Source organism: Daphnia carinata, chromosome 10, assembly GCF_022539665.2.
Source record: "Daphnia carinata strain CSIRO-1 chromosome 10, CSIRO_AGI_Dcar_HiC_V3, whole genome shotgun sequence".
In the NCBI taxonomy this organism is placed as follows: Eukaryota; Metazoa; Arthropoda; class Branchiopoda; order Diplostraca; family Daphniidae; genus Daphnia; species Daphnia carinata.
The window spans coordinates 5,688,136-5,710,087 of NC_081340.1; the positions used below are offsets into that span (position 1 = coordinate 5,688,136).

General features: G+C 41.7%; 8 protein-coding genes across 11 annotated transcripts; 4 read left to right on the forward strand and 4 right to left on the reverse strand.

Moving 5' to 3' along the window:
* The first annotated feature begins 485 nt into the window (after positions 1 to 485).
* Positions 486 to 7,146, forward strand: LOC130698239 (cAMP-dependent protein kinase type I regulatory subunit-like). Of its 2 annotated transcripts, none has more exons than XM_057520990.2 (8): positions 486 to 720; positions 3,364 to 3,438; positions 3,516 to 3,803; positions 3,957 to 4,056; positions 4,125 to 4,244; positions 4,317 to 4,532; positions 4,631 to 4,718; positions 4,798 to 7,146. In XM_057520990.2, exons 1-8 carry the CDS (start codon positions 556 to 558, stop codon positions 4,880 to 4,882), a joined length of 1,137 nt encoding a protein of 378 aa, XP_057376973.1. In that variant the 5' UTR covers positions 486 to 555; the 3' UTR covers positions 4,883 to 7,146. The 2 variants fall into 2 exon arrangements, with proteins under 2 accessions (XP_057376973.1, XP_057376972.1); XM_057520989.2 differs by lacking the exon at positions 486 to 720 and adding an exon at positions 1,495 to 1,826.
* On the reverse strand, positions 6,360 to 8,867 carry LOC130698244 (uncharacterized). Of its 2 annotated transcripts, none has more exons than XM_057520995.2 (5): positions 8,714 to 8,867; positions 8,058 to 8,397; positions 7,775 to 7,924; positions 7,601 to 7,709; positions 6,360 to 7,548 (listed from the first exon to the last, which is right to left on the reverse strand). In XM_057520995.2, the coding sequence occupies exons 2-5, from the start codon at positions 8,268 to 8,270 to the stop codon at positions 7,370 to 7,372; spliced, it is 651 nt and encodes a 216-aa protein (XP_057376978.1). In that variant the 5' UTR covers positions 8,271 to 8,397; positions 8,714 to 8,867; the 3' UTR covers positions 6,360 to 7,369. The 2 variants fall into 2 exon arrangements, with proteins under 2 accessions (XP_057376978.1, XP_057376980.1); XM_057520997.2 differs by having other exon boundaries at positions 8,058 to 8,400; positions 8,714 to 8,850.
* A 581-nt stretch (positions 8,868 to 9,448) lies between these two features.
* LOC130698246 (death-associated protein 1 homolog) lies at positions 9,449 to 10,378 on the forward strand. The gene is made up of 3 exons (XM_057521000.1): positions 9,449 to 9,609; positions 9,751 to 9,844; positions 9,900 to 10,378. Exons 1-3 carry the CDS (start codon positions 9,561 to 9,563, stop codon positions 10,075 to 10,077), a joined length of 321 nt encoding a protein of 106 aa, XP_057376983.1. The 5' UTR covers positions 9,449 to 9,560; the 3' UTR covers positions 10,078 to 10,378.
* LOC130698240 (leukocyte receptor cluster member 1 homolog) lies at positions 10,358 to 11,751 on the reverse strand. Its single transcript, XM_057520992.1, has 3 exons — positions 11,690 to 11,751; positions 11,525 to 11,624; positions 10,358 to 11,460 (listed from the first exon to the last, which is right to left on the reverse strand). Exons 1-3 carry the CDS (start codon positions 11,710 to 11,712, stop codon positions 10,417 to 10,419), a joined length of 1,167 nt encoding a protein of 388 aa, XP_057376975.1. The 5' UTR covers positions 11,713 to 11,751; the 3' UTR covers positions 10,358 to 10,416.
* Positions 11,752 to 12,119: 368 nt separating this feature from the next.
* On the reverse strand, positions 12,120 to 15,115 carry LOC130698235 (SET domain-containing protein SmydA-8-like). The gene is made up of 5 exons (XM_057520982.2): positions 14,880 to 15,115; positions 13,937 to 14,150; positions 12,591 to 13,715; positions 12,409 to 12,527; positions 12,120 to 12,344 (listed from the first exon to the last, which is right to left on the reverse strand). Exons 2-5 carry the CDS (start codon positions 14,133 to 14,135, stop codon positions 12,210 to 12,212), a joined length of 1,578 nt encoding a protein of 525 aa, XP_057376965.1. The 5' UTR covers positions 14,136 to 14,150; positions 14,880 to 15,115; the 3' UTR covers positions 12,120 to 12,209.
* LOC130698237 (SET domain-containing protein SmydA-8-like) lies at positions 14,240 to 17,112 on the forward strand. 2 transcript variants are annotated; one of them, XM_057520986.2, is made up of 5 exons: positions 14,240 to 14,624; positions 15,344 to 15,402; positions 15,470 to 15,563; positions 15,653 to 16,772; positions 16,846 to 17,112. In XM_057520986.2, exons 1-5 carry the CDS (start codon positions 14,517 to 14,519, stop codon positions 16,950 to 16,952), a joined length of 1,488 nt encoding a protein of 495 aa, XP_057376969.1. In that variant the 5' UTR covers positions 14,240 to 14,516; the 3' UTR covers positions 16,953 to 17,112. The 2 variants fall into 2 exon arrangements, with proteins under 2 accessions (XP_057376969.1, XP_057376970.1); XM_057520987.2 differs by having other exon boundaries at positions 14,245 to 14,624; positions 15,653 to 16,757; positions 16,846 to 17,108.
* Positions 17,113 to 17,436: 324 nt separating this feature from the next.
* On the forward strand, positions 17,437 to 20,000 carry LOC130698243 (uncharacterized). The gene is made up of 5 exons (XM_059497341.1): positions 17,437 to 17,533; positions 17,638 to 17,960; positions 18,017 to 18,172; positions 18,244 to 18,357; positions 18,418 to 20,000. Exons 1-5 carry the CDS (start codon positions 17,530 to 17,532, stop codon positions 19,918 to 19,920), a joined length of 2,100 nt encoding a protein of 699 aa, XP_059353324.1. The 5' UTR covers positions 17,437 to 17,529; the 3' UTR covers positions 19,921 to 20,000.
* An 18-nt stretch (positions 20,001 to 20,018) lies between these two features.
* LOC130698242 (beta-alanyl-dopamine/carcinine hydrolase-like) lies at positions 20,019 to 21,725 on the reverse strand. The gene is made up of 8 exons (XM_059497343.1): positions 21,659 to 21,725; positions 21,506 to 21,590; positions 21,245 to 21,442; positions 21,086 to 21,187; positions 20,815 to 21,031; positions 20,632 to 20,756; positions 20,459 to 20,568; positions 20,019 to 20,389 (listed from the first exon to the last, which is right to left on the reverse strand). Exons 2-8 carry the CDS (start codon positions 21,572 to 21,574, stop codon positions 20,098 to 20,100), a joined length of 1,113 nt encoding a protein of 370 aa, XP_059353326.1. The 5' UTR covers positions 21,575 to 21,590; positions 21,659 to 21,725; the 3' UTR covers positions 20,019 to 20,097.
* Between the last annotated feature and the right edge of the window lie 227 nt (positions 21,726 to 21,952).

Consider the following 21,952-nt stretch of genomic DNA (forward strand, 5'->3'; position numbering starts at 1 on the left):
TTGGGTCTTTTTTTTTTTACCGATTTGTAATTTTTGAGGTATGTATTCGGTGGGTGCTGACTGTTCATAGCTTGATCTTTCTCGACATCATCAGATAAGCTTATCAGTGCAGAAATTCTCGTGCATGTTGATAGTGAGTGTAAAGAAAATTAATTTTCCCTTCCATTGTTTTTTTTTTCCTTATTAACAGTGTTCTGTCGAATAAAATTTCGAATAGAATAACGCAAAAAATCGAATATTTTATTCTGAAGGTGGCTTAATGCCATTTTTATTCGATATTTGATTCGAAAATTTATTCGTTATTCGAAAATTATTCGTTATTCGTATTCGTTTACAAACGAATAAAGTTTTTTCTTATTCGACAGTACACTAAGACGTAATTCAATTAACTGAAATGATTTTTTTTTTTGCAAAAAGGTAAGCAAAAAACGTGCCACCTAGTAGACAACTATGAAAATAGTTGAACCAAAACGTGGCGCCAGGTGGGGCTGAAAGCCATGAGTACAGTAAGAAGTAGAAGAGACCAGTGAGAGGACGAAAGTTGACGTGAAAAAAATGGCGACGAACCTCGACGAGGAACAGAGCCTCCGCGAATGCGAGGCCTATGTGGCCCGCCACAACATTCAGCAAATCTTAAAAGACTGTATTGTCCAGTTGTGTGTCGTCCGGCCTGACAATCCTACATCTTTTCTGCGAGAGTATTTCCAAAAACTGGAACGGGTGAGTCCATTCTATTGCCCAGATGGCCGTGCTTTTCTTGGCTGCTTCCAGTGAGATTCTTTACCCATTTTTTTCTTGGCCCATCGATCGTTGAAACCATGCCATGTACTGGTCTATCTCTTCTTTTTAAAGTCGATATCATTTTAAAAAACTTGAGTTGCAGCTTTCGTGTAGTCCACACCCACATCGGATTTTTAGCCTCCCCCCTCAAATTTTTACGATAACCTCTTACTCCTCCTCAAATTTTTATTGTAGAACGTTATCTATTTTCGATGGATATTTTTTTTTACTATAGTGATACATTTTTTGCCATTTCATTGAACGTAAAGAAAATATAAGGAAAATTTGTCTACGAAAGTAAGTAACAAATGGGGAAATGCGACATCTGTGACGTTTGAACGAGTGAGTTTGTCGGGGAATTTTCTTACTTTTCCCTAGCTGTCCCCCTCCGAAATAGCTCACTTTCCCCCCTTAACTCCCCCTCCCCCCTTTCAGGTTTTGTCCTTTTATTTTTTCACCAGCGAGTCTCAAAAAAAAAAAGAAAAACGAACGAAGGAAAACGCATGCGCCAGACTTTCTGACGTCATGTGGCGACCCGATTGGTTGGCTACCAATTGACGATAAACGTCTTGTTCTCTCTGCCCGCCTTTGGTGCTACTGTGCCATTTATTTTCCTTCCCATCCTTGATTTCCTAATACCTCCATACAGGCTGGATAACTGGGCCAAGAAAATCTCTCCTTTCAGTATTCACCGGCCTTTCCACTAGGTTCATTGTGCAGCTCTGCCCGTCTACTCTGAGAATCTCGTGCGTCAGTCTGTGCGTTAGAGGGGACCCACCTTATTGAATCATTTATAAGGAACCCAAAAGCTGATCGTAATGGGTCAAAGTTCATCCAAAAAGGACTTCAAAGTGAATAGTTCGAACGAGGTGTTAAGACATGGCGAAAAAATTAAAAAAAAGACGGCCGGATCCAGCCCGACCGCCAGCGGAATGTCCAATTTGGGTTCACGGACGTCGGCGGGATTACAAAAACAACCGGTCTCGGTAGTAATCGACGATAACGCCGTTGCCATGACGACCAATCAAGCCCAAAGCAACAGCGAGGTTTCCTACCGTTTTCGCCTACTGTTTCTTCCCATCCCCGTCCGTCATCCATATCTGTTTCATTCCTGTGTGTGTGTGTTTTATTTCGTCCGACAGGCTTTACCAGTTTTGACGGTCTCTTTAAAGCTTGTGGCGACTTATCGTGCATGACACATGTACACGAAATAGTTTCAACCGGTAAAGTAGCTCCTACACAACATATCTGATGCGGGGATATGTCAGATGATTATGAAATAGAAGAGAATTGTTTGCCGGAGTCTATTTACGACTTAAGTAGACCCCCGCTTTCATTTTATCTTTTCCTTCGTGAGACGAAGATTAGCAACGTCAAGCGAATCGAGTCGATAAATAGTAGTCACCATTTTTCTTGGCATGGACGCAATTAATGGAACGGATCGTTGAAAGAAAACAAATGGACGGGAACGGAAAAGAAGACGGGTGGAAAATATTTGGCGAAGCCACTCACGCACACATAAAGTTCCTTCCCTCCCCACACACGAAGCAAACGATGGTCGGTCCCGGCCTTTTTCTCATTCCGACAAATCGTGGAATAATTTTTTCATTCGAAAGAGAAATGATGGGAGAGGCGAGTTGTACCGAGTTTTTTCTCGTTTTTATTCGTTCTTGGCACACCACAGATGCACCCAGTCATGCTGAATAAGTAATGTGCAAAATGCTGCTGTTGTATTAAACGAAACGGCCGCGAGAGGAAATGTGTCGCCGGATGTTGCACAGAATCGAAAGTACATAGATGGTGGGGTGTAGGTAAACAAAATCACGAGCTGCTTCGTTTTTTCACGTTGGAATAAACTGGGATCGGTTTGATTGCATATCGTATGTTGTGGGGTGGGTTGCGTTCCGTCCAATGCAGAGAGGTGCGCCATTGCTGCTGAGACGTCATTCTCTCAGGTGGTGCCCTCCCGCAGAGTTTCCATCATCAAATTGCTAGTCCGAGAGAGTCTATCGAAGATTTTATTTTTCACCCGACAGGCCTGTTATGGTCCCTCCCTCTAGGCGGGCGTTGGCGCACCTCTAGTAACTAGTTGTGGTATATGCGTTCTCGATATCCTTTCGGCGTTCTTACACACGAGTAATGTGTTGTATGTATGTAAACCCACACCCGTGAGCTTATCGATTGAAATAACAAGAGGAACGAAGAAAAGAAAAAAGAGATTTTTTAATTCTTTTTTACTCCGTGCTCTCGACACCCATCACCACTCCCCTGCCGTGATGATTATACGTACGTTTCTTTTGTTGCTGGCCTTGTTGAAAACCAACACCAAGAGAGAGAAAGGGGCATCTCTTCTCTCCTAAATGAGAAAGATACATTTGCATGAGCGACTCTCTCCTCTCCGCCAGTCTCGCTTGAGTTTTTGTACCACTCGGTCGTTCTTTCCCGAATTTTTTTCTACCCTTTTGTCGTTCAAGTTTGCAGCATTGCGGAACGATGCAGCGACGTGACATGTTCCACAGATTTTGTCGATTAATGGAGTGGGTTCTTGATTCTTTTGTTGCCTTGTTTGTGTGTCGACAACAGGAGGCAGCTAAAGATGCCAAACAGAAGGCCGCCCTTTCGCCCGAAGACAGTGAAGAATCACCTAATGCTGCTCAGGTTGGTTACATCATCATAAAAGGCAAGATGGTCTTGACCCTAACGACATTTTTTTGTGTGTTTTAACGATTATACAGAGCGGGATTATGGGAGTGCGGCCGAGACGAGGCGGCATTTCGAGCGAAACGATGACGGAGGAAGATGCTACCAACTACGTCAAGAAAGTAGTACCAAAAGATTTCAAGACTATGGATGCACTAGCCAAAGCCATCGCCAAGAACGTGCTCTTTTCACATCTGGATGAAAACGAACGTCCCGATATCCTTGACGCCATGTTCCCGGTCAGTGCGCACTCTGGAGAAGTCATCATCCAGCAAGGCGACGAAGGAGACAACTTTTATGTCATCGATCAGGGCGAAGTCGAGGTGACACTTTTATTTTAAATCTCCTCTCCGTACACACAACTTTATTTTCTAACGATCGTTGTGGCATTTAATATCGTCCGGTGTTACAGTGTATCCGTTGGGCGTCGTATTTAACCCGGTTATTTGCCGCTTTTTTTTTTGCGCGTTACGCAGGTCTTTGTAGATGGTAATATGGTCACCGTGATTGGAGAAGGAGGCAGTTTCGGTGAGCTTGCCCTGATTTACGGCACGCCACGAGCCGCCACAGTCAAAGGTGATAATCGGTTTAGACGAGAGTAAAAAGACGTTTTGTTTAATTGCCCTTTTTATTTCTTTATACAGCAAAAACGGACGTTAAACTGTGGGGTCTCGATCGCGATTCGTACCGACGTATCCTTATGGGATCTACCATCAGAAAACGCAAGATGTACGAAGAATTCCTTTCCAAAGTCTCCATTTTGGGTAAAAGAAGAACACAAAAATTTATATTCATTTGCTAGAAATGTCGGCTATATTTTGTTTTGGTTTGAACAGAATCTCTGGAGAAATGGGAGCGGTACACGGTAGCCGACGCATTGGAACCTTGCAGTTTCGAAGATGGCGAGACGATCGTCAAGCAAGGCGAACCGGGTGACGATTTCTACATCATCGTTGAAGGGAGGGCCGTCGTAATGCAGCAACGAAGCGGCGGTGCAGCTGAAGCCGAGCCCGCCGTCGAAGTGGGTCATTTGGGTCCCTCCGATTACTTTGGTAATTCTTTCTTATCTAAACATTTTTTTGTAGTTTGATCACATTCAGCATCTCCTTTTTCCTCATCCGTACATCAATTGACTAACATTTGATTGTAGGTGAAATTGCCCTGTTGCTGGATCGGCCGCGAGCTGCCACCGTCATTGCCAAAGGACCGCTCAAATGTGTCAAACTCGACCGGGCAAGGTGACCCCATTTGCCTTTTTCTTTGTTGACCTGGCGCTTTTCGGCGTTTTTCTAATGGCACTTCTTCCCTCATTGTTAGATTTGAGCGCGTGCTGGGTCTCTGCGCAGACATTCTCAAGCGCAACATCCAGCTGTATCACAGCTTCGTCTCCTTGTCTGTTTAGAAAGATGCGTGACAGAGAGAGAGAAAGAGAGAGAGTAATGTTTACAACATAAAGAAAGGAGGAGGAGGAGGAAAACACGTTTGCTGTTGTTGTTGTATTTTGATAGCAGCACACACGTACTCCCACTCCCGAGAAAAATGCGCCAGATAGACATGTGTGTGGCAAAAAGGTTTAAAAAGAAAGAAACAGCGAATAGCGTTAGAAAAAAGAAAGAATTCGTATTTTTTCTTCCCCATTTCTCCTAAAAGTTGATTAATATAAAACACGCGTTTAAACAAAAAAAATAATTGCAGCTCCTAACCAAATAGTTGCCGTTTCGTGCTTCTTCTAAAGGGGCGGGAGCGCTTCAGTATTTGAAAAAAGAAAGGCTATTTAAAAAAAGAATTAGGATTTTCCCTTTTTTTCGTCTTTTAAAAACAAATGAGTACCGCATTTAACACCTAATTTCACGATTCGCTAATGATTTCCCAACTTAAAGTTAATCGGCCGCTGTTTCTTTTGTTAATTCTCCTCTTATGATTTATTATTATTATTTTTTTTTTTTTAGAAGTGAAATTTGGAAAAAGAAGAACCTAATTTTGGATTGTGAACTATTTTTAAAGGGGAAATTGGTTAATTATTTTTTGTTTTTCAATTAATTTCTATTTTGTCCCATATTTTCCAAGGGAACAGCTACAAAATGGTTTGCGAATAGAAACTCTTTTCCTGATGTCTTTATATTGAAAACAAAAAATTGCTTTCTATCTGGCCCAGGTGGCCAGTTTGGCATCCATTAAATCAGCAGTTAAAGCAACGCCATGGACAACCAAGTTCTTTTTTTCTTTGATTTTTTTTTTTTTTTGAGAAAGTTTCTGCTGGTCGGAAATCTTTTCAAAAAAAAAAAAAAAAAGAGAAAATAGGAGGGGCTTGTTTGTCTGCGGGTATCCTTTTAGTTTTCTTATTCGGCGTTCCGTGACATTGAAATATTCATAAAAACATTTTTTTTTTTTCAGTTACAAAAATTTAAATCATTTCGCTAGGGCAAACATTAATGGGCGGGGGGTTTAGATGTCAAAAGTGTTATGACGCAATAGCGTCATTCGGCTGAATTCTTGAGAAGAAAAAAAAAATTACATGGAGAGGAGAAATTAACTGAAATTAACTTTATGCCAATCGAGGAATTGATAATTGAAAGTTGTGAACTATGCAGTTGGGAAGCCGCCATCTTTTGTTCTTAGATTATTCGTTCGACCTCTCGTTACTGCACCTATGCCATCTGAAAAAAAAAATGTGTTTTTTTTTTCATCAAAAAATTACAAATTGAACTTATACACACAACATAAATTTTTATCCGAAGCTCGATCCCGCCCCCACCGCTCTTTCGTGTCATACAGAAATGTATATTCATTCTTAGCTTTTCCTTTGTTCATGGCCTCCCAGTGCACACCAAACGCTATTCACATCACGAACGATGCTCCCTCCTCTGGTTCTCTATCCGTTCTTTATTTTTTTGTTGGTTTTTTACACAACATTTATTTACTATTCTCTTGTTTCTGTTTTGTTTTTCTTCACCTCTCTCTATTTCTCTCTCGCAGATTATATATAACTGTAATGTGTACCATTAATTCTTTTTTTTTCTGTCCAAGTCTTTTTTTTTTTTTTGTGTATTTGTGTCATCGTTCAATTTCGGTTCAAATTCAAAACATCCGAAATCTTTTGTGTTCGTCTCTCTTCGTACGTGTTGGAACAAACTCTCTTCCTCTTTTTATGCCCTTCGGATAAAACTAACAGAAATTTTTCTTGAATATTCGTTTTCTGCCTTTCGAATTTTTTGGAATTTCATTTGTGCAATTTTTCATTTAATTATTATTAACTAAAGCTATTAATAAGATTTAAACGAGATAAAACATTAAAGATAAGTAAAAAAAGATAAACGAATTGAAACCATAAAAAAAATTACAATTAATTTTACGTTTCGTCTGTTTGGATGGACTCGTGTAACGTGACCCGTGTAAATGCCGCCTCTTTACTTCCCAGTTTTGCGTAGCTGTCATCCTTTCTCTTTGGATTGGCTTTTTGTTATTAATACTTTCATTCTATCCCTTCTGTCTTAGCATAACCCTCTAACAAAAATACCTGGGTAGGAATTTTTACCTTTTTGTAGGAAGAATGAGGAATTCAAATCCCCTTCATGTTCCTTTGGGATAAAAAAAAAACATTGTGTCTGTGAAACATTAAAAGGAAGAATAACTAAAAAATGAAATACATCGCGGTTGTATGTAATACGATCTATTGTTACGCTGTTGCAAAAGGACATTTTTGTTAGATTGTTAAGTGGGGAGAAAGCTTTTGGTCGTTTGATGTGGTTGTTTATGGAATTAGACACAGTTAGAGTTGGAACACGGGCAGTAGAAAATTTGTAAAGATTAAGGGATTTGTCAGTCTGCTTGATTGGGGATCCCGTTAAGTAGGAAACGATTTCTTAACATAAGATGTTGAGAGAACGTTTCACAACTGTGGCATGTCTTCCATGGACTTGGCTCCCTTGCGCTTTTTATTGGCAGATGCGCGTGGCAATTTGTCGACGTCAACGTCTTCGTCTAGAGTTGAAATCGAAGTCAATTCTGGGATGACTTGTCGTGGAATTAAAGGCAATTCCGAATCTTGGGTTTTCTCTTGATCTTCATCTAACAGAAAAATTCAAATGACTACTCAAAATCAGAAATAAGCATCGTATACTTTCTTGGACGAAATTCTTATCCGTTAGAGACGGCCAGGCATTAGTTCCAGTTCCAGTTCCAATGGTGCCCGTTCTTCTACGAAAGCTGTCTTCCCTGGCTTCATATGCCTATAAATAAACGACTGGAAGGTACATATCATAATTTTAGTTTTAAAATTTTTAAAAAGAAATACCTTTTGGCGAGTAACTAAAAACTGTAATTCCTTCTGCATTCGATGTAGCCTACTTTGTTGATTTTCAACTAGGTCCTTCAGAATAGCAATCTCCTCTTCCTGTGCAATTTCGCGGCTGTTGGAAGCCTTAATACCATTCGTCATTAACACCTGGAATCGATACATCCAGGATGAATAAACAATGCACAGAAAAAATGTGATGGCCGGAAACAATACGTCTGGTGCCATTATAATTAGATAACGATTTTGAAGCCAAGGATAATAAAAAGTGCGCATAACTTACTGCGATAACAACGAGGCAAGATATAATAGCCAAACAGGAAAGGATGAGACGCAAACGGGAAAACAGGTGGCCAGGCCAACAACACGGTGCTTGTTTGTCATCTTTTGCGCGATTGCTGACGGTTGTCTCTTGGTAAACGGCTCCGTTTTTCGTCTTGGGAACCAACAGAGGCCCTTCTTGCTGATAAACATATTTGACCTCTTCTGTTTTCATTTCTCCTCCCTTGTGCTTTTTACCGAAAGGAAGGCAGAGTCTTGATGGGAGTAAACAAAGGCTCGTCTCTGTTTCACGTAGTCTGGATACGAGCCAATATTAAGTTTGTTGAAACACAGCTGCACCCCTGCTTTCATGAATAATCAAGCAAAAATACACAGTGAAAGGCGCGCTGTTCCCAAGTTCTCAAAACACTACACACACACACTAGAGCGATGCCGATTCGACTAGATTTTTAGACGTCGAGTCACCTGCTACACTCTAAAAATAATCATTCAACTCCGTGAATGATATATCACGGAGGGCACCGAGTATGGTATTATGCTATCAAAAAACACGTGAATTAAGGCACACCTCTGATCGGCCCTGGAATGACCGAGATGAGCTACATCACGATGTTATAACACACAACAACACGTAGAGAGAAATCTTTATGATCTTACCTGGAAGACGAGTGAACTGGGCTGTGGCTTTCAGTCAAGTGGCAGGGCTCGGGGGAACGTACGTTTTATCAGCCAAAAAAAGAGAAAAGGGCTCACTAGCTGGCTGGCGGGGCCTCTGCCAGTCGGATAACTACACAGACTGCCGATAACTTGCCCCTCGCTTTGATCCCTGCCTTTCATCATAGGTTTCCTCTTTCGACCAAAGTTCTCATTCTTTTTCTTTTTCTCCTGACATATGTGTGTAGAGTTTGCATTCCCTTCTTCTTTTTTTTTTACTCCCTTTTGATTATTTGTTCGGTGACTTGAGCAGCCTCGTGACGCAGCCAAAGCAGGAATACGACACCATCAGTTCACAGCACATACATCCGTTGAACAACCTTTCTTCGGACTGATGCTCACAAACATGAGCGACTCCATTTTCAGATGAATATCAGAAAATATGTAAAAAGATAAATCTAGTGAAACTAATTTATTCTAACACGCAGAAGCTTGATTAGCTCATTAAAATCAGTTCTGATGGACGATCTTCTCGCCACTGGCTGACATTTCGATCATTGTCTGATTTAAGACCCTTTTTTTCATTATCAGACTTCCCTAAAAGAATGTTTCTTTTAAATCCCTATCAGCTACTAGATATGAAAAATACAATCTAACGATTTTGTGGGTATTCTTTAAAAAACAAAAAGGGTAAATATGCAACCATGCAACATCTTGTTCATTGGTCAAGTATCGATACTTGTTACCAACCGACGTTGCACCAATTATCAGACGTTTGCCATTTCGTTACAACGTAGCTTGTTCTCCATTGCAGTCATTCAGAGTAATTCATTTGCTAACACAGCATACAATGTCCGATACCGAGCAAAACGAGTTAAAAGGTGGACATCCACCAGCAAGTATGTATTGAAAGATGTCTTTTTACGTTGTATGCACTGTCAAGTTGTGACAGCTCTGTTGCTTTTACGTATTAGTGTTGTCTACAACCTGTTGCCGTACTTGCAGTACTCGAATGTACTAATTTTTTATCTAATTTCCAGTGAAGGTTGGAGGAAAGCGGGTTCCACTTCCCAAACATCACGAGGAAAAAGCCGAGGCACCGAAAAGTGCAGAGGAAACAGAAGACAAAGACAAGTAAATAATTTCAATTCTTTTTGAAAATAATTGTTAGTATATAACCATCTTATAGGTCTCCGAGTAAAACAGTTGTAATTTCTGGTGCTGAAGTCAAAGAAAAAGAGGTTTATTCTCCAGAGGCAGCCAAGGCCATTCATGAGAAACCTGTACCAACTCATACACAGAAAGAGCCTGGATTTGGCCAACATGGAAATAGACTAGGTTTCATTCAGCAACCTCGTAAACACTGAAAACTTGTTTCGTTTCAGCTGAATGCTCATTTCAGATTGCTCCCAGAACATTTGTTCATTCCACTGTTGTGGGCAATCCATACTTTCAGACAGGTTGTGTTGTTTTTCCCTACCCCTATCTTTTCTTTATTGTTTGGTTGGCAAAATTTTGGTTGTTTGTTATTTTCAGGGTTTATACTTTTCATCCTTATTTAGAGGGCGAAAATGATGACAACTATTCTTCTCTCATTCATTGATGTTTAATATAAAATTTAAAAAGAAATGGTAAAAGGGAGGAGAATACATTTACCAGTCATCAAAAGATTGTTTATTTTCCAAAATTATTAGACAGAAAAATTGTCATTGCAACCAATATTTAGTTGCAGAATCGAGAGGCTGGTTCTGCCTAGCCATGTCGGGATTATATTGAGAATGATATTTCTGTTTCGGCTTAGCCTTAACAAGCTTTTCGTCCGTGTCACTATCGTCAGTGTTTGAACGATTAGATTTTTCTTTTGATGATGCAGCAACAGTTCCGTTGACAGCGGCCAGGAGTTTATTGGCTTTCGCGCGTTCAGCCTTTTCACGTTGCAGTCTCTTGGCTCGCAAAAGAGCTAATCGCTGTTTCTTTTCCGCATCAGAGTCGGAGGAATCGGAAGATTCTGACGTAGAATCATCCGAGTTTGAATTAGCTTCTTCACTAGTTTTTCTCCTTTTCTTACTAGACTTCTCAGACGACCGGCGTCTTGATTTATCCTTCTTGTGTTTCTTGGCTTTCTTTTCTTCCTTTCTCGATTTTCGCTTTTTTTTCTTGTGCTTTTTTTCTGGACTAGATGAAATTGGCTCAGGTTTGGCAGCAGGGAACCGAAGATCAGGTTGTGTGATCTTTTTAGATTGTTCTCGTTTGGTCGTCTCTGGTTTGCCTATGTAGTGTCTGATCACACGGAGAGGATCAAACATATCTTTTGCTCTTTCATCCTTGTAGCTGATATCCTCTTGTGTCTGGTTCTTCAGAGTTTTCAATAATGAGGGTTTCTCATACCATGCCGATTCACCAGTGGATTCTCTAGAACCTTGGCCAAGATAAGTCAATAGCCCAATCTGCTTTTCATAGTCCTCTTGCTCTTTCTTTTTCTCCTGTTCATGTTCCTTATTTGCAACTCCTTCAACTTGTTTGCCTTCTTCTAGATTGGCAAAGAAGTTCACATGACCAGAGGCAGTAAACTGTACAACGTTCTTTTCCTCTGTTACTGGTACAGATACACATGCACCATTCCTGATCACAACCTCATACCGAGTTTCTGTGCTGGATGGAATTTGCTTCTTTGTAGACCCTTCGATAGAGGAAAGACCTTGTCTTTCTCTTGCCCTTGTCCTTAGGATCGCAGTTCTGGTTTCTTGTTCCTAAGATTTCATGAATGACAAAATTTTATCATATAGTACCATTGAAAATTTGTTTTATACTTACAGCAAGCAATGCTCTTCTTTGTTTTTCCTTTTCTTCTTCAGCTGCTTTCGCTTCGTCACGTCGTACTCGAGCTATATTATCTTTAGTCCTCACGTGCCATCTAATATGCAGGAAATCCTTATTAATAACGACATAATATAGAATGAATGAAGACAAACGGGTCACCTTTTCTTTGGTAAAATGTTCATTTTCGAAGAGTAATGATTACATATGCTTCGCTTATTTTTTTTTCTCTACTGGACAATAATAATGACAGCCACCTAGCGGGCGATTTTTCAGCAAACGTGTTGTATTGTTTTTTTAATTATTATTTTAAAAAGCGGCTGCTAACAAAAAGGGTTGATGATTTTAGCTCCAATTTAGCTCTTCGAAACAATTTATTAATGAACTGCATTGTGATTAAAATCTATACTACCAGTATTTTAGTTATGAATTTCTAGCGTGTGAATGTTAAACAACAGCTAGGGAAACCCTTTTTTGGCTACCTGCCAAATACCCTAAATTTGTTTACAAATGGTAGCTACTCAGTGATGATTATTGTACATTTTCAAATACTAAAACACTTGTAAAAATGAAGCCGAAAACAAAAAGAAAATTTGTTTTGTATGCCACCAACTTCTATTTACTTCTAAAGTCATGAGTTTATCAAGGTAAGGAACACATTTTGATATATTATAGAAATAATTTAATCAAGAGTCTTCAAAAATAAGTCGACATCTCTTAATTCTTTAGCAGAAATCACAGCAAGCTGTCCTTCATCCGTTTCTTCTGGCTCCCACGAAAAGATCGTCGCCGACTCTTGCAGCATTTTACGAACCACCTTTTCCCCGAAACCAAAAAAGGTTAGTTTTAATTTTAACATTTCTGTTTTAACAGAAGCATACTTTCACATTGGCTTGCAATTCTTCCTTCATAATGCTTTGGGTAACGCATAGCTTACGGCATCGAACCGACAGAACTGCCTGTAGTTCGTACAGAAGAATCGCTCTTAATCGCGTCATTCCTACGTAAAAATAATTTCAATTAATCGTGATTCATTATTATCAAATTACCAGCAACCCAATACCTGGCGACACCGCGTCCGCTACTTTGAGTAGTTCCAAAGCGAGAGCCTCTTTGGCATTGAGCGTATCGTCGTTCATTTCAATTAGGCTCTGCCCTTCAAGGTGTCCGTACATTTGACAAAGAGCCATTTTAACATCCGTCAAATAGAAATGGTTTGGATGCAGGATTTTTGAAAACTTGCGCAGGAATCCTTCACAGTCTTTGAGCGATCCCTTTTTTAAAGCCACTATCTCCTTGCCGACACTTTCTATTATTTCTGCCACATAGTTGGCTGGCTGACGAGTGCCACATTGTCGACAGACCCAATCACTCGTTTCATCCAAAGGATTCTCGATCAAAAGGATTCCTGATTGTGGCGGACATTTCTGACAATATAGGCCAGAAATGAAAGTGTCCAATTCGGTAGGATCTTTACAACGTTCGCAGGCACATCGAAAGAACTTTGTTTGCGATAAATGACGTTGGCGATTCACCGTGCCCCACAAAGGCTCAGTATAGCAAAGAGATATCTTGTCACCCTTTGAGATTGACACGGCTGCCCGGATTACTATGTCTCCCTTGTTGGTAAAAGTCTTGATTGCATTGGCTACGCAGTCGTGTTCCAGCAAGCTGGCCGTCGAGTAGACTGCCACTAAACCCTGTGGCGAATTGGCTTTCATCGGCGGCTGCTCGAAACTGTTAACCATCAGAATTCCGCACAGTTGGAGGATCAGCTCTTCCGGTACATCCAGTCCCAACGTGTCACGAATCAATCGTACGGAAGTGGCTCGATCTACATCTTCCAATCCACCTTGACGTCTTTCTTGAACGTGCGATTCCAGTTGCAGCAATTCTTCCCAGCGGCCGGGGTTTTGATCCTTAAGCGCTAAACAGCGTAACACCATCACGCTTTGATAGGCTTGAACGGGAAGGCTGCCGACGATGGGACGGCCACCTGACGCGATCAATCCGCATTCAACCGCGTGATCCGAATCGTTCGTGTGGCATTCAGCTCTTCCGCAAGTGGGCCAACCGCACTGGGAGCATTTCGTCCGCCCATCAACGCTCGAATAGCAACTAAGGCAGACTTGGCCAGCTGTGTACTTGGGCCCGATGACTAATGGTTTCTCCTGGAGGATAACATCACCTTTGTGTTGTTGCCACGGGCATAGAGAACAGGAAGAGAAATGGTAATCGTTTGACTCAAATTTTTAGCGGGTCAGAGTTAAAACATTTTTTTTTTTCTCCCCTTAAGTTATTAATAGAAATTGGCGTGTTTCGACCAAAGGCGCCCTCTTCGAGGTCCGAGTCGATTCTATTTCAGCTACCATAGTAAAAACACGAAAATAACGAAGCATATTAATATACCGGCTTTAAGATCCCGACAAGCTATCAATCGACGTCCTACGTTGAGGGTCCGTTCGACGCGGTAGGCCCGGCAATTGGATCGATGTTTCTTCCAGTCAGCTTTCTGGTGCTCTCTTGAACAGTAGAAGACACTTTGGCAGCCGGAGCAGCGTTGAAGTGCTTCTTTTCCGCAAAAACATTTCCCCTCCGGTCCAGACATTTCCAATTTCGCCAACTGATGAAAACATAAGGAAGTTAGTAGAACGAAATCGTAGATTGTTAAATAATAGGATATCTATCAGCATCGAGAAACAATGTCTTTGGGTGTTTCCACAGCTTACGATTGAGCTGGCACACGATGCTGGCATCATTTGATTAATTGGGCGTTTGTTGACGACTCGTTTTTCTACGTTTATTTCCTAGCTGGCTATCTATTTATAGGTGTAGTGAGAGGAAAAAAACGCTGACACGGGATATCATGTAGAAAAGAACGGGCGGGAGCGACTGAAGATAGGCCCTCCTCCTCGTTCGACCAACATTTTGGCGCAAAAAAGCACAGATACGCACCAAAAGAAAGAGCATTCATCCATGGGCTGTCGTGATGAGCGGTCTCATTATCACCCCTGTACCACTGCCACCATCGATTGGCACTGCCTGCCCGTCTGATGGTCTCCTCTACGAATCATCGCCTCAAACTGTTGAATTAAAGGTAAGTTTTCGATTGATGAAATTAATTCACTTTTTTGCTGGTTCTATCGCTGCGGTTTGTTTTCGTCTTTTGCTTGGCACCGCGTTTTAAAACGAATTTCCCTCCCGCAACTCTGCGCAATCGATTCTATTATTTACATCGATTATTTTTGAAAAGAACGAGACGAAAATAGTTCGACAGGACCCGCACGTGCATCCTCCGTCAAGGGAAATGGAAGACAACGAGGAAATGCTAGAAATTTCAAAATCTTCTTACCTTGACAAAGACAAACTAACAATAATTCCAATCCTAAAAATAGATGGCCAGGCGTTGTGATATTGTTTAAACGTTGTTTCTCCCCGTTTTTGCGTCGTTTGTTTTTACTTGGTGGATATATTTTGCGCACGTGATGTACACAGTGTAGGAGCTGCGCACCCAAACGTAGACAACGGACTAGAATGTAAAAAACACCCTTCCGGAACACTCGAACGATCCGCGAGTCTGTGTTGTTTTGTTGAAGAAGACCACACTACTACAACCGTCGCCCGTCGTTCGTGACTTCTAAAAATACGTACTTCCGTTGTTTAAAAAAAAAAAGGGGTTTCCAGACGCTTCCCGACTTAACGCGGATGTTTACACCCGATAGGTGCTGTCCTCTGCTGTCTTCTTGGAAAATGCCCTAAACAATTTCGCACGAATAATTCTTTCTTTTTGGCAATTCTTTTTCGATTTATTCTTAGGCTGCAGAGCCAACGGTTGGCAGTTCGTATAAAATTGGACAATCACCTCACATCGGAAGGTATCCGCCATTTTTCTTAATCGTTTTAAACGCAAATTTCTAATTGATTTATTCATTTTATATCAAGGCTTCTAATCGCTACGAGAGACATTAGTGCGGATGAAGTAATTATCGATGGGGAAGAGGCACTTGCCGTCGGTCCGAAACAAGCGACACATCCGGTTAAGACGACATTTCCTAATCGGAATCAATCCTTTTATGAAATCTCCTTGGTCTTATACTGGAACATATTTATTTTTTTGGCAAACAGGTGTGCCTGAATTGCTATCGACGCGTGGACGGTAGCTATTCGTGTCCGCGTTGCCAATGGCCGCTATGTTCCGAAGCGTGTTGGCAATCAGAAGACGGCCATCATCAACGATACGAATGTGAACTATTGGCCAGCAGACACGTCCATCCTACGAGAGAAGAACTGAAACAAGAAGACTGTCGGCTTTATGATTGCATCGCACCTTTGCGAATTGCCTTGGACAGTCAGCGAAATTCGGAAAGAAGTCGACTATGGCTCGGATTGGAGGATCACCGGATGTACCGGAAGAGTATCGGCATTTGGCAGATCGATAAACATACTGTTGTCGATCCAGTTCGTATCAAATGGCAACTGGGCGATCGTTTCGGTGATGAAGAATTGCAACGAGCATGTGGCGTCTTAGAAGTCAATGCTTTCGAAGTCTGCGATGAAGACAAGTCCATCAGCGCACGAGCTGTTTATTCGCATGCCTGCCTGATGGCTCACGATTGCGTTCCAAACACGGCGTGTACCGTGAATCCTGCCACTCAAAAGATGACCGTTCGTGCGGCTGTCGATATTCCAGCTGGCCAAATGATCACCACGTCCTACACTTTTACGTTGGATGGGACATTACGTCGTCGGGCGCATTTGAAAGAAACGAAATTCTTTGATTGTTGCTGTCAGCGTTGCTCGGATCCGACGGAATTGGGCAGTCATCTTAGTTCATTAGCATGTCCTAGATGTAGTGGTCGGAATTATACTGTTCCTGAAGATCCTCTCAATCCGGAAAGCTATTGGAAATGTCTGGGAGAGCAATGTGGTAACAGAATTGGTCCATCTCAAGTCAATCAGCTGCTCACCTGTCTCCAGCGCAAAGCAGACGAACTCAATTATGACGATACTCGAGGACTGGAAATATTTATTGAAACGTGGTCTTCTATTTTGCATCCGAATCATTCGATCTTGATTGGAATTAAATATTACCTATGCCATTTCTATGGCAATGCACCTGGATATCAACTACATCAAATGCCACTCCATCTGTTGGCCAGGAAAATCAAACTCTGCGAAGAGCTGTTGGGTGTTGCTCTTATTCTTGAGCCAGGAGCTTCAAATTTTCATTGTAATATAGATAAAAGTATCAATTCATTATTGCATCATTGCCATTTAATTTGAAACTCAATTCTTTCTTTTGTTCTTGGTTATTACAGGTAGCTTAATCAAAGAACTCGAGTTGACCGAAAGAGAATTCGCCCGAGGACAGACATCTGAAGAAGACAACGAGACAACTGATTTTGAAGATGACAATCAGCCATAGCCTTCGGCTATCAATGACGAAAATGGGGATTTAACTTTGATTGAATTTGCTTTAATTTTACGTTTTGCTTGACAGATTGTGTATACTCGGTTTTGATGAACTTTGCTTTTTTTGTGATGTAACCCGCGTGCTTTTTGGCTATTGATGTGTACATATTTTCGTTCGGTTGATTTATATTGCAATAAATATTCTGGTTTAATCTGAAATTTAATTTCTAACGAATACTTGTGGAGAAAAATGAGAATCCATAAGATACATATGCAACAAAATGTCATAAAAGAAAACCAACACTCGATTAAAAATGGTTATCGCATGACATAACTATTACGTAATTCTGATACTTTGAAACACGTGGCTAGGAGGAGGGTGGGCGAGAAAAGGGGTAAAAGAAAAAATCCGCGGGACAAACACAATGATATTGCTTTAAGCTATTCACCTGTTAAAAGACGACTAAGGAGCACATTGACAGCTAGTATAAAATGCTGTTCAATTGCTGAACTAAATCAGTTGAAGCTGCTCAGTGCTCACTTACAGTACTTAGCAAGCAGCTGAAGTTCATCAGTGATCGGTCTTCAATATGGGTAATTATCTAGTGTTATAAATTTATGTGTTTAAGTGAACTGTGTTAAATTATGTAATTTTTAAATATGATAATCCAATATTTTAATTCTCAATTTCGTTTCAGGTGTATTTAAAATGTTGTTGTTAGTGGTATCGCTGATAGCGTACTCTAATTCAGCTTCCGTCCATGGTGGTCGTGGTGATCGTGGTGATCATGGTGATCATGGTGGTCAACACATGAATAGACGTAGTGCCCAATACTACACCACTGCAGCTCCCTACTACACTACTGTTGCATCTTACTACACCACACCAGCTCCTTACTACACAGAGGCGCCGTACTACACCACACCAGCTCCTTACTACACAGAGGCGCCGTACTACACCACATCAGCTCCTTATTACACCGAGGCTCCGTATTATACTACGTCAGCTCCCTACTATAAGGTTTCATAATTATTTAGGATTTAAGAAAACATTTAGTTCAAGTTTTTTCTACGTAGGAGGCGTATGGCCATCATGCAATGAAGCGAAGTGCTCCAGTTCAGCAGGCATCCTACTACACCACGGCAGCCCCGTACTACGCTGAGCCTTCTTATTACACAACTCCGGCAACATATTACACTACACCGTATACAACAACTGCAGCTTACTATTCTGTATGTGTCAAGCTTTTTTCGCGTATTTTCTTTCTATTGAGCTAATTCAATTGTCCGATATTACGGAATAGGGTGGATACGATCATCATGCGAAGAAACGCAGCCCACAAGCTATGCCACCCGCAAGTCGTGTTCAGCCGTCATACTACAATGCACCTCCTGCTAATACAGCCCCTTCGTATACGGTATGAAACTGTTGGTAGTTCGAAATTTGTTAATACTTCAATGTTTTAATTTTGTGATAGCTCCCGTACTACACCACAGCTGCACCCTACTACACCGAGGCTCCGTACTACACCACAGCTGCGCCCTACTACACTGAAGCTCCGTACTACACCACAGCTGCGCCCTACTACACCGAGGCTCCGTACTACACCACAGCTGCGCCTTACTACACCCAAGCTCCATACTACACTGAAGCGCCCTACTACACCACGGCCGCGCCTTACTACACCGAGGCTCCCTACTACACCACAGCTGCGCCCTACTACACGGAGGCTCCGTACTACACCAAAGCTGCGCCCTACTACACTGAGGCTCCGTACTACACCACGGCTGCCCCTTACTACACCGAGGCTCCGTATTACACTACAGCTGTGCCCTACTATACTGAGGCTCCATATTACACTACAGCTGCCCCTTACTACAAGGAAGCTCCGTATTACACCACCGCTGCTCCGTATTACACTACTGCTGAGCCTTATTATACAGCAGCACCCTACTACACTGAGGCTCCCTACTACACCACCACTGCTGCTTCTTACTACACAACCGCAGCACCCTACTACACCACTGCTGCTTCTTACTACACAACCGCAGCACCATACTACACTGAGGCTCCCTACTACACAACGGCCGCGCCTTACTACACCGAGGCTCCCTACTACACCACAGCTGCGCCCTACTACACGGAGGCTCCGTACTACACCACAGCTGCGCCCTACTACACTGAAGCGCCCTACTACACCGAGGCTCCGTACTACACCACAGCTGCGCCCTACTACACGGAGGCTCCGTACTACACCACAGCTGCGCCCTACTACACCGAGGCTCCGTACTACACCACAGCTGCGCCCTACTACACCGAGGCTCCGTACTACACGACAGCTGCGCCCTACTACACCGAGGCTCCGTACTACACGACAGCTGCGCCCTACTACACTTCTGCTGCTACTTACTACACAACCTCAGCACCATACTACACTGAGGCTCCGTACTATACCACCGCAGCACCTTACTACACAACTGCTGCTCCTTACTACACAACTGCTGCTCCTTACTACACAACTGCTGCTCCTTACTACACAACTGCTGCTCCTTACTACACAACTGCTGCTCCTTACTACACAACTGCTGCTCCTTACTACACAACTGCTGCTCCTTACTACACAACTGCTGCTCCTTACTACACAACTGCTGCACCCTACTACACTACTGCTGCTCCTTACTATACAACCGCAGCACCATACTACACTGAGGCTCCGTACTATACAACCGCAGCAACCTACTACACCACTGTTGCTCCTTACTACACCGAGGCTCCGTACTACACGACAGCTGCACCCTACTACACTGAGGCTCCGTACTATACCACTGGTGCTCCTTATTATACTGCAGCAACTTACTACACTGAAGCTCCGTACTACACCACCGCAGCTCCATACTACACTGAAGCTTATACTACCACCTACAAATATGAAGTTCCAGTTTACACCACACCAAGATATTACGCTCCTCCAATCTATTAATTATAGTCCATTTATTACCTCGTGCAAAAAGTTATTATATATTATTCGGAGCATGTTAATAGATTCTGTTATACGCTGGACATCATTTCTTGTATTCAGAAGGTCATTGAAACCGTTGTTAGGCTCTACAAAACTGGTGTCAATATGAAGCAGTATAAGCGTCATCTTTCACCATATCTACATGTTCATCGAGAATATCGCTATGGGTTTGGTGTTTTTAGCATTATCGCTATAAATCCGCCATTCCCTGCGATTGAAATCGAAAACTCCGGTTGCAATAGTTAAAACAATGTCTTTTTCTGTTCCACGGCGGTAAATGGGATAATCTTGATCTTCGTCGTTTGAAAGCAGGTCAATTACTTCATCGATAGTTCTAGGCGAACCAATTCTATTCATCACACGATGGCGACCATCACTACTAAGCACAGCCAAACCATTTGGATCCTCATCAATCTTCAAACGAAGATACCTGAAAATAAGTACAAAAATGTGTTAGCAAAATTATAGGTGTTTTAGTTCTAAGAATATTTAAGTGTACTTGTTGCAACGAGCATGACTTTCACCCGGAGAAACTGTCAAAATGGATAATTGTGATTCGTTATTTTCCGCAGGTCCTACCTCAGCACTGTGGAAAAGAATGAGCCCTTCCTACAGATGAATCCATTCTAAAGATTACTCAAAAATAAAGTATTAATATGATTATTTTCATACCTGGTTCATAAAAGACATGTTGACACAGAAACCGTGAGCTGATCCAGTTCCTCTGTCACGCAGAATGGCCTGAGCATCAACTAAATTCCGGGCACTTAGCATTGCCCTCGTGAGAAAGTGACGTGCTGAACAAAGAGATACATAAAGTAAGTGTTACATAATTATTTTTAAAATATTATATACGTGTTTTGTTGTTATGAACGTGAACAGGTTCAATAATGTTGATGGTGTAAACGAGACCGTGCTCGTTAATATTCATGCAGAAGCCAGGTAAATGCCCTGCGTAACAGAGGGAAGAAAAACGTTCGCGACGACCACATTTTTCAGTAATATCAGCGTGAACCACGTACAAATGATTATGGGCAGCTGGAAATGCATCTTCAGTATGCCCCAAAACTACCTGTGATTTTTGGTTTTCTTTTAATAGTGAAATTCAATGAAATACTTTCATTACGTTTTCATGATTGCACATGATGCTCGAGCATCCATTGCCGGAGAGTTGTGATTCTGATGACGAGCCATCCAATATCATGCTATCGATATGCAACAGCATCAACTGTGCCAACAATTTTCGTTATTCAAATTCACTTGGATTTATTGAAATTGATCGTACCTTGAAGAAGGGCACTTGACTTCCATCAGAAATTCCTTGCAACTCATTTACATAGTAGGGAAATTTCTGTTTCATCAAAGTTAAAGTATCATTGTAGATTTTCTGACCAACTTCTGTGTTGTAGGCTGGAAGAAGCTCATCGGTCAAGAATTTTGAATTTTGAACAAATTCTTCTATCATGCTTTTGAAAGTGTGTCCCTATCAAGCAGACGAATATTGAATAATGAACAGTTTAATTGTTTTACTAGTTTTCAATCTTACCACATCGTAGCCGACTTGGTAGAATGTTCCACGGACGTATATAACTGGTAGAAAAACGCGGCTTTCCATGTTGTTCTGTCCAGAGCTGTGGCGGAAATGGATCTTGCCATCCCGTTAAGCTACTTTCTCTCTAAAAAAAAGGAGAATCCTTACATCAGTTTTCATTTTGTAATCTTGTTAAGGAGCCGACACGTAACAGCTAATCCACTTTTTGTCCCGATCACCACCGTGCGTGAAACTAGCCAATGATACCAATTGAATCTATGGGCTAAAATCAAATGGCGCACTGGCGAATATGTAGCCAAAACAAAGGAACATCTAACGTTCTATTGGGCCTTTAGCTTTCTTCGTCTCTGTTTTACAGCTGATCGGATTAATTTCATAAATGGTCTATAACCTTCGGTACTGACATAGATAGTGTTTGTTTGCACAGTGTGTCGATAAACC

What these genes read in the sequence shown, in the direction of transcription:
- LOC130698239 (XM_057520989.2), top strand. Translation starts at nt 1,599, where the DNA reads ATGGGTCAAAGTTCATCCAAAAAGGACTTCAAAGTGAATAGTTCGAAC. An exon ending in TCGATCAGGGCGAAGTCGAG is followed by an intron (nt 3,804 to 3,956) that starts GTGACACTTTTA and finishes CGCGTTACGCAG; the next exon opens with GTCTTTGTAGATGGTAATAT. An exon ending in GTCAAACTCGACCGGGCAAG is followed by an intron (nt 4,719 to 4,797) that starts GTGACCCCATTT and finishes CCTCATTGTTAG; the next exon opens with ATTTGAGCGCGTGCTGGGTC.
- LOC130698244 (XM_057520995.2), bottom strand. Translation starts at nt 8,270, where the DNA reads ATGAAAACAGAAGAGGTCAAATATGTTTATCAGCAAGAAGGGCCTCTG. An exon ending in CTTGCCTCGTTGTTATCGCA is followed by an intron (nt 7,925 to 8,057) that starts GTAAGTTATGCG and finishes TATCGATTCCAG; the next exon opens with GTGTTAATGACGAATGGTAT. An exon ending in TAAGAATTTCGTCCAAGAAA is followed by an intron (nt 7,549 to 7,600) that starts GTATACGATGCT and finishes TTTTTCTGTTAG; the next exon opens with ATGAAGATCAAGAGAAAACC.
- LOC130698246 (XM_057521000.1), top strand. Translation starts at nt 9,561, where the DNA reads ATGTCCGATACCGAGCAAAACGAGTTAAAAGGTGGACATCCACCAGCA. An exon ending in AGGTGGACATCCACCAGCAA is followed by an intron (nt 9,610 to 9,750) that starts GTATGTATTGAA and finishes TCTAATTTCCAG; the next exon opens with TGAAGGTTGGAGGAAAGCGG. An exon ending in GAAACAGAAGACAAAGACAA is followed by an intron (nt 9,845 to 9,899) that starts GTAAATAATTTC and finishes ACCATCTTATAG; the next exon opens with GTCTCCGAGTAAAACAGTTG.
- LOC130698240 (XM_057520992.1), bottom strand. Translation starts at nt 11,712, where the DNA reads ATGAACATTTTACCAAAGAAAAG. An exon ending in AACATTTTACCAAAGAAAAG is followed by an intron (nt 11,625 to 11,689) that starts GTGACCCGTTTG and finishes CCTGCATATTAG; the next exon opens with ATGGCACGTGAGGACTAAAG. An exon ending in AAAGAAGAGCATTGCTTGCT is followed by an intron (nt 11,461 to 11,524) that starts GTAAGTATAAAA and finishes ATGAAATCTTAG; the next exon opens with GAACAAGAAACCAGAACTGC.
- LOC130698235 (XM_057520982.2), bottom strand. Translation starts at nt 14,135, where the DNA reads ATGTCTGGACCGGAGGGGAAATGTTTTTGCGGAAAAGAAGCACTTCAA. An exon ending in AGCGGACGCGGTGTCGCCAG is followed by an intron (nt 12,528 to 12,590) that starts GTATTGGGTTGC and finishes ATTTTTACGTAG; the next exon opens with GAATGACGCGATTAAGAGCG. An exon ending in AATTGCAAGCCAATGTGAAA is followed by an intron (nt 12,345 to 12,408) that starts GTATGCTTCTGT and finishes TTCGGGGAAAAG; the next exon opens with GTGGTTCGTAAAATGCTGCA.
- LOC130698237 (XM_057520986.2), top strand. Translation starts at nt 14,517, where the DNA reads ATGAGCGGTCTCATTATCACCCCTGTACCACTGCCACCATCGATTGGC. An exon ending in CAATCACCTCACATCGGAAG is followed by an intron (nt 15,403 to 15,469) that starts GTATCCGCCATT and finishes TTTTATATCAAG; the next exon opens with GCTTCTAATCGCTACGAGAG. An exon ending in TCATTGTAATATAGATAAAA is followed by an intron (nt 16,773 to 16,845) that starts GTATCAATTCAT and finishes TGGTTATTACAG; the next exon opens with GTAGCTTAATCAAAGAACTC.
- LOC130698243 (XM_059497341.1), top strand. An exon ending in CGTCAGCTCCCTACTATAAG is followed by an intron (nt 17,961 to 18,016) that starts GTTTCATAATTA and finishes TTTTCTACGTAG; the next exon opens with GAGGCGTATGGCCATCATGC. An exon ending in ATACAGCCCCTTCGTATACG is followed by an intron (nt 18,358 to 18,417) that starts GTATGAAACTGT and finishes ATTTTGTGATAG; the next exon opens with CTCCCGTACTACACCACAGC.
- LOC130698242 (XM_059497343.1), bottom strand. Translation starts at nt 21,574, where the DNA reads ATGGAAAGCCGCGTTTTTCTACCAGTTATATACGTCCGTGGAACATTC. An exon ending in TCATGTGCAATCATGAAAAC is followed by an intron (nt 21,032 to 21,085) that starts GTAATGAAAGTA and finishes CAAAAATCACAG; the next exon opens with GTAGTTTTGGGGCATACTGA. An exon ending in AGTCATGCTCGTTGCAACAA is followed by an intron (nt 20,390 to 20,458) that starts GTACACTTAAAT and finishes ACTTATTTTCAG; the next exon opens with GTATCTTCGTTTGAAGATTG.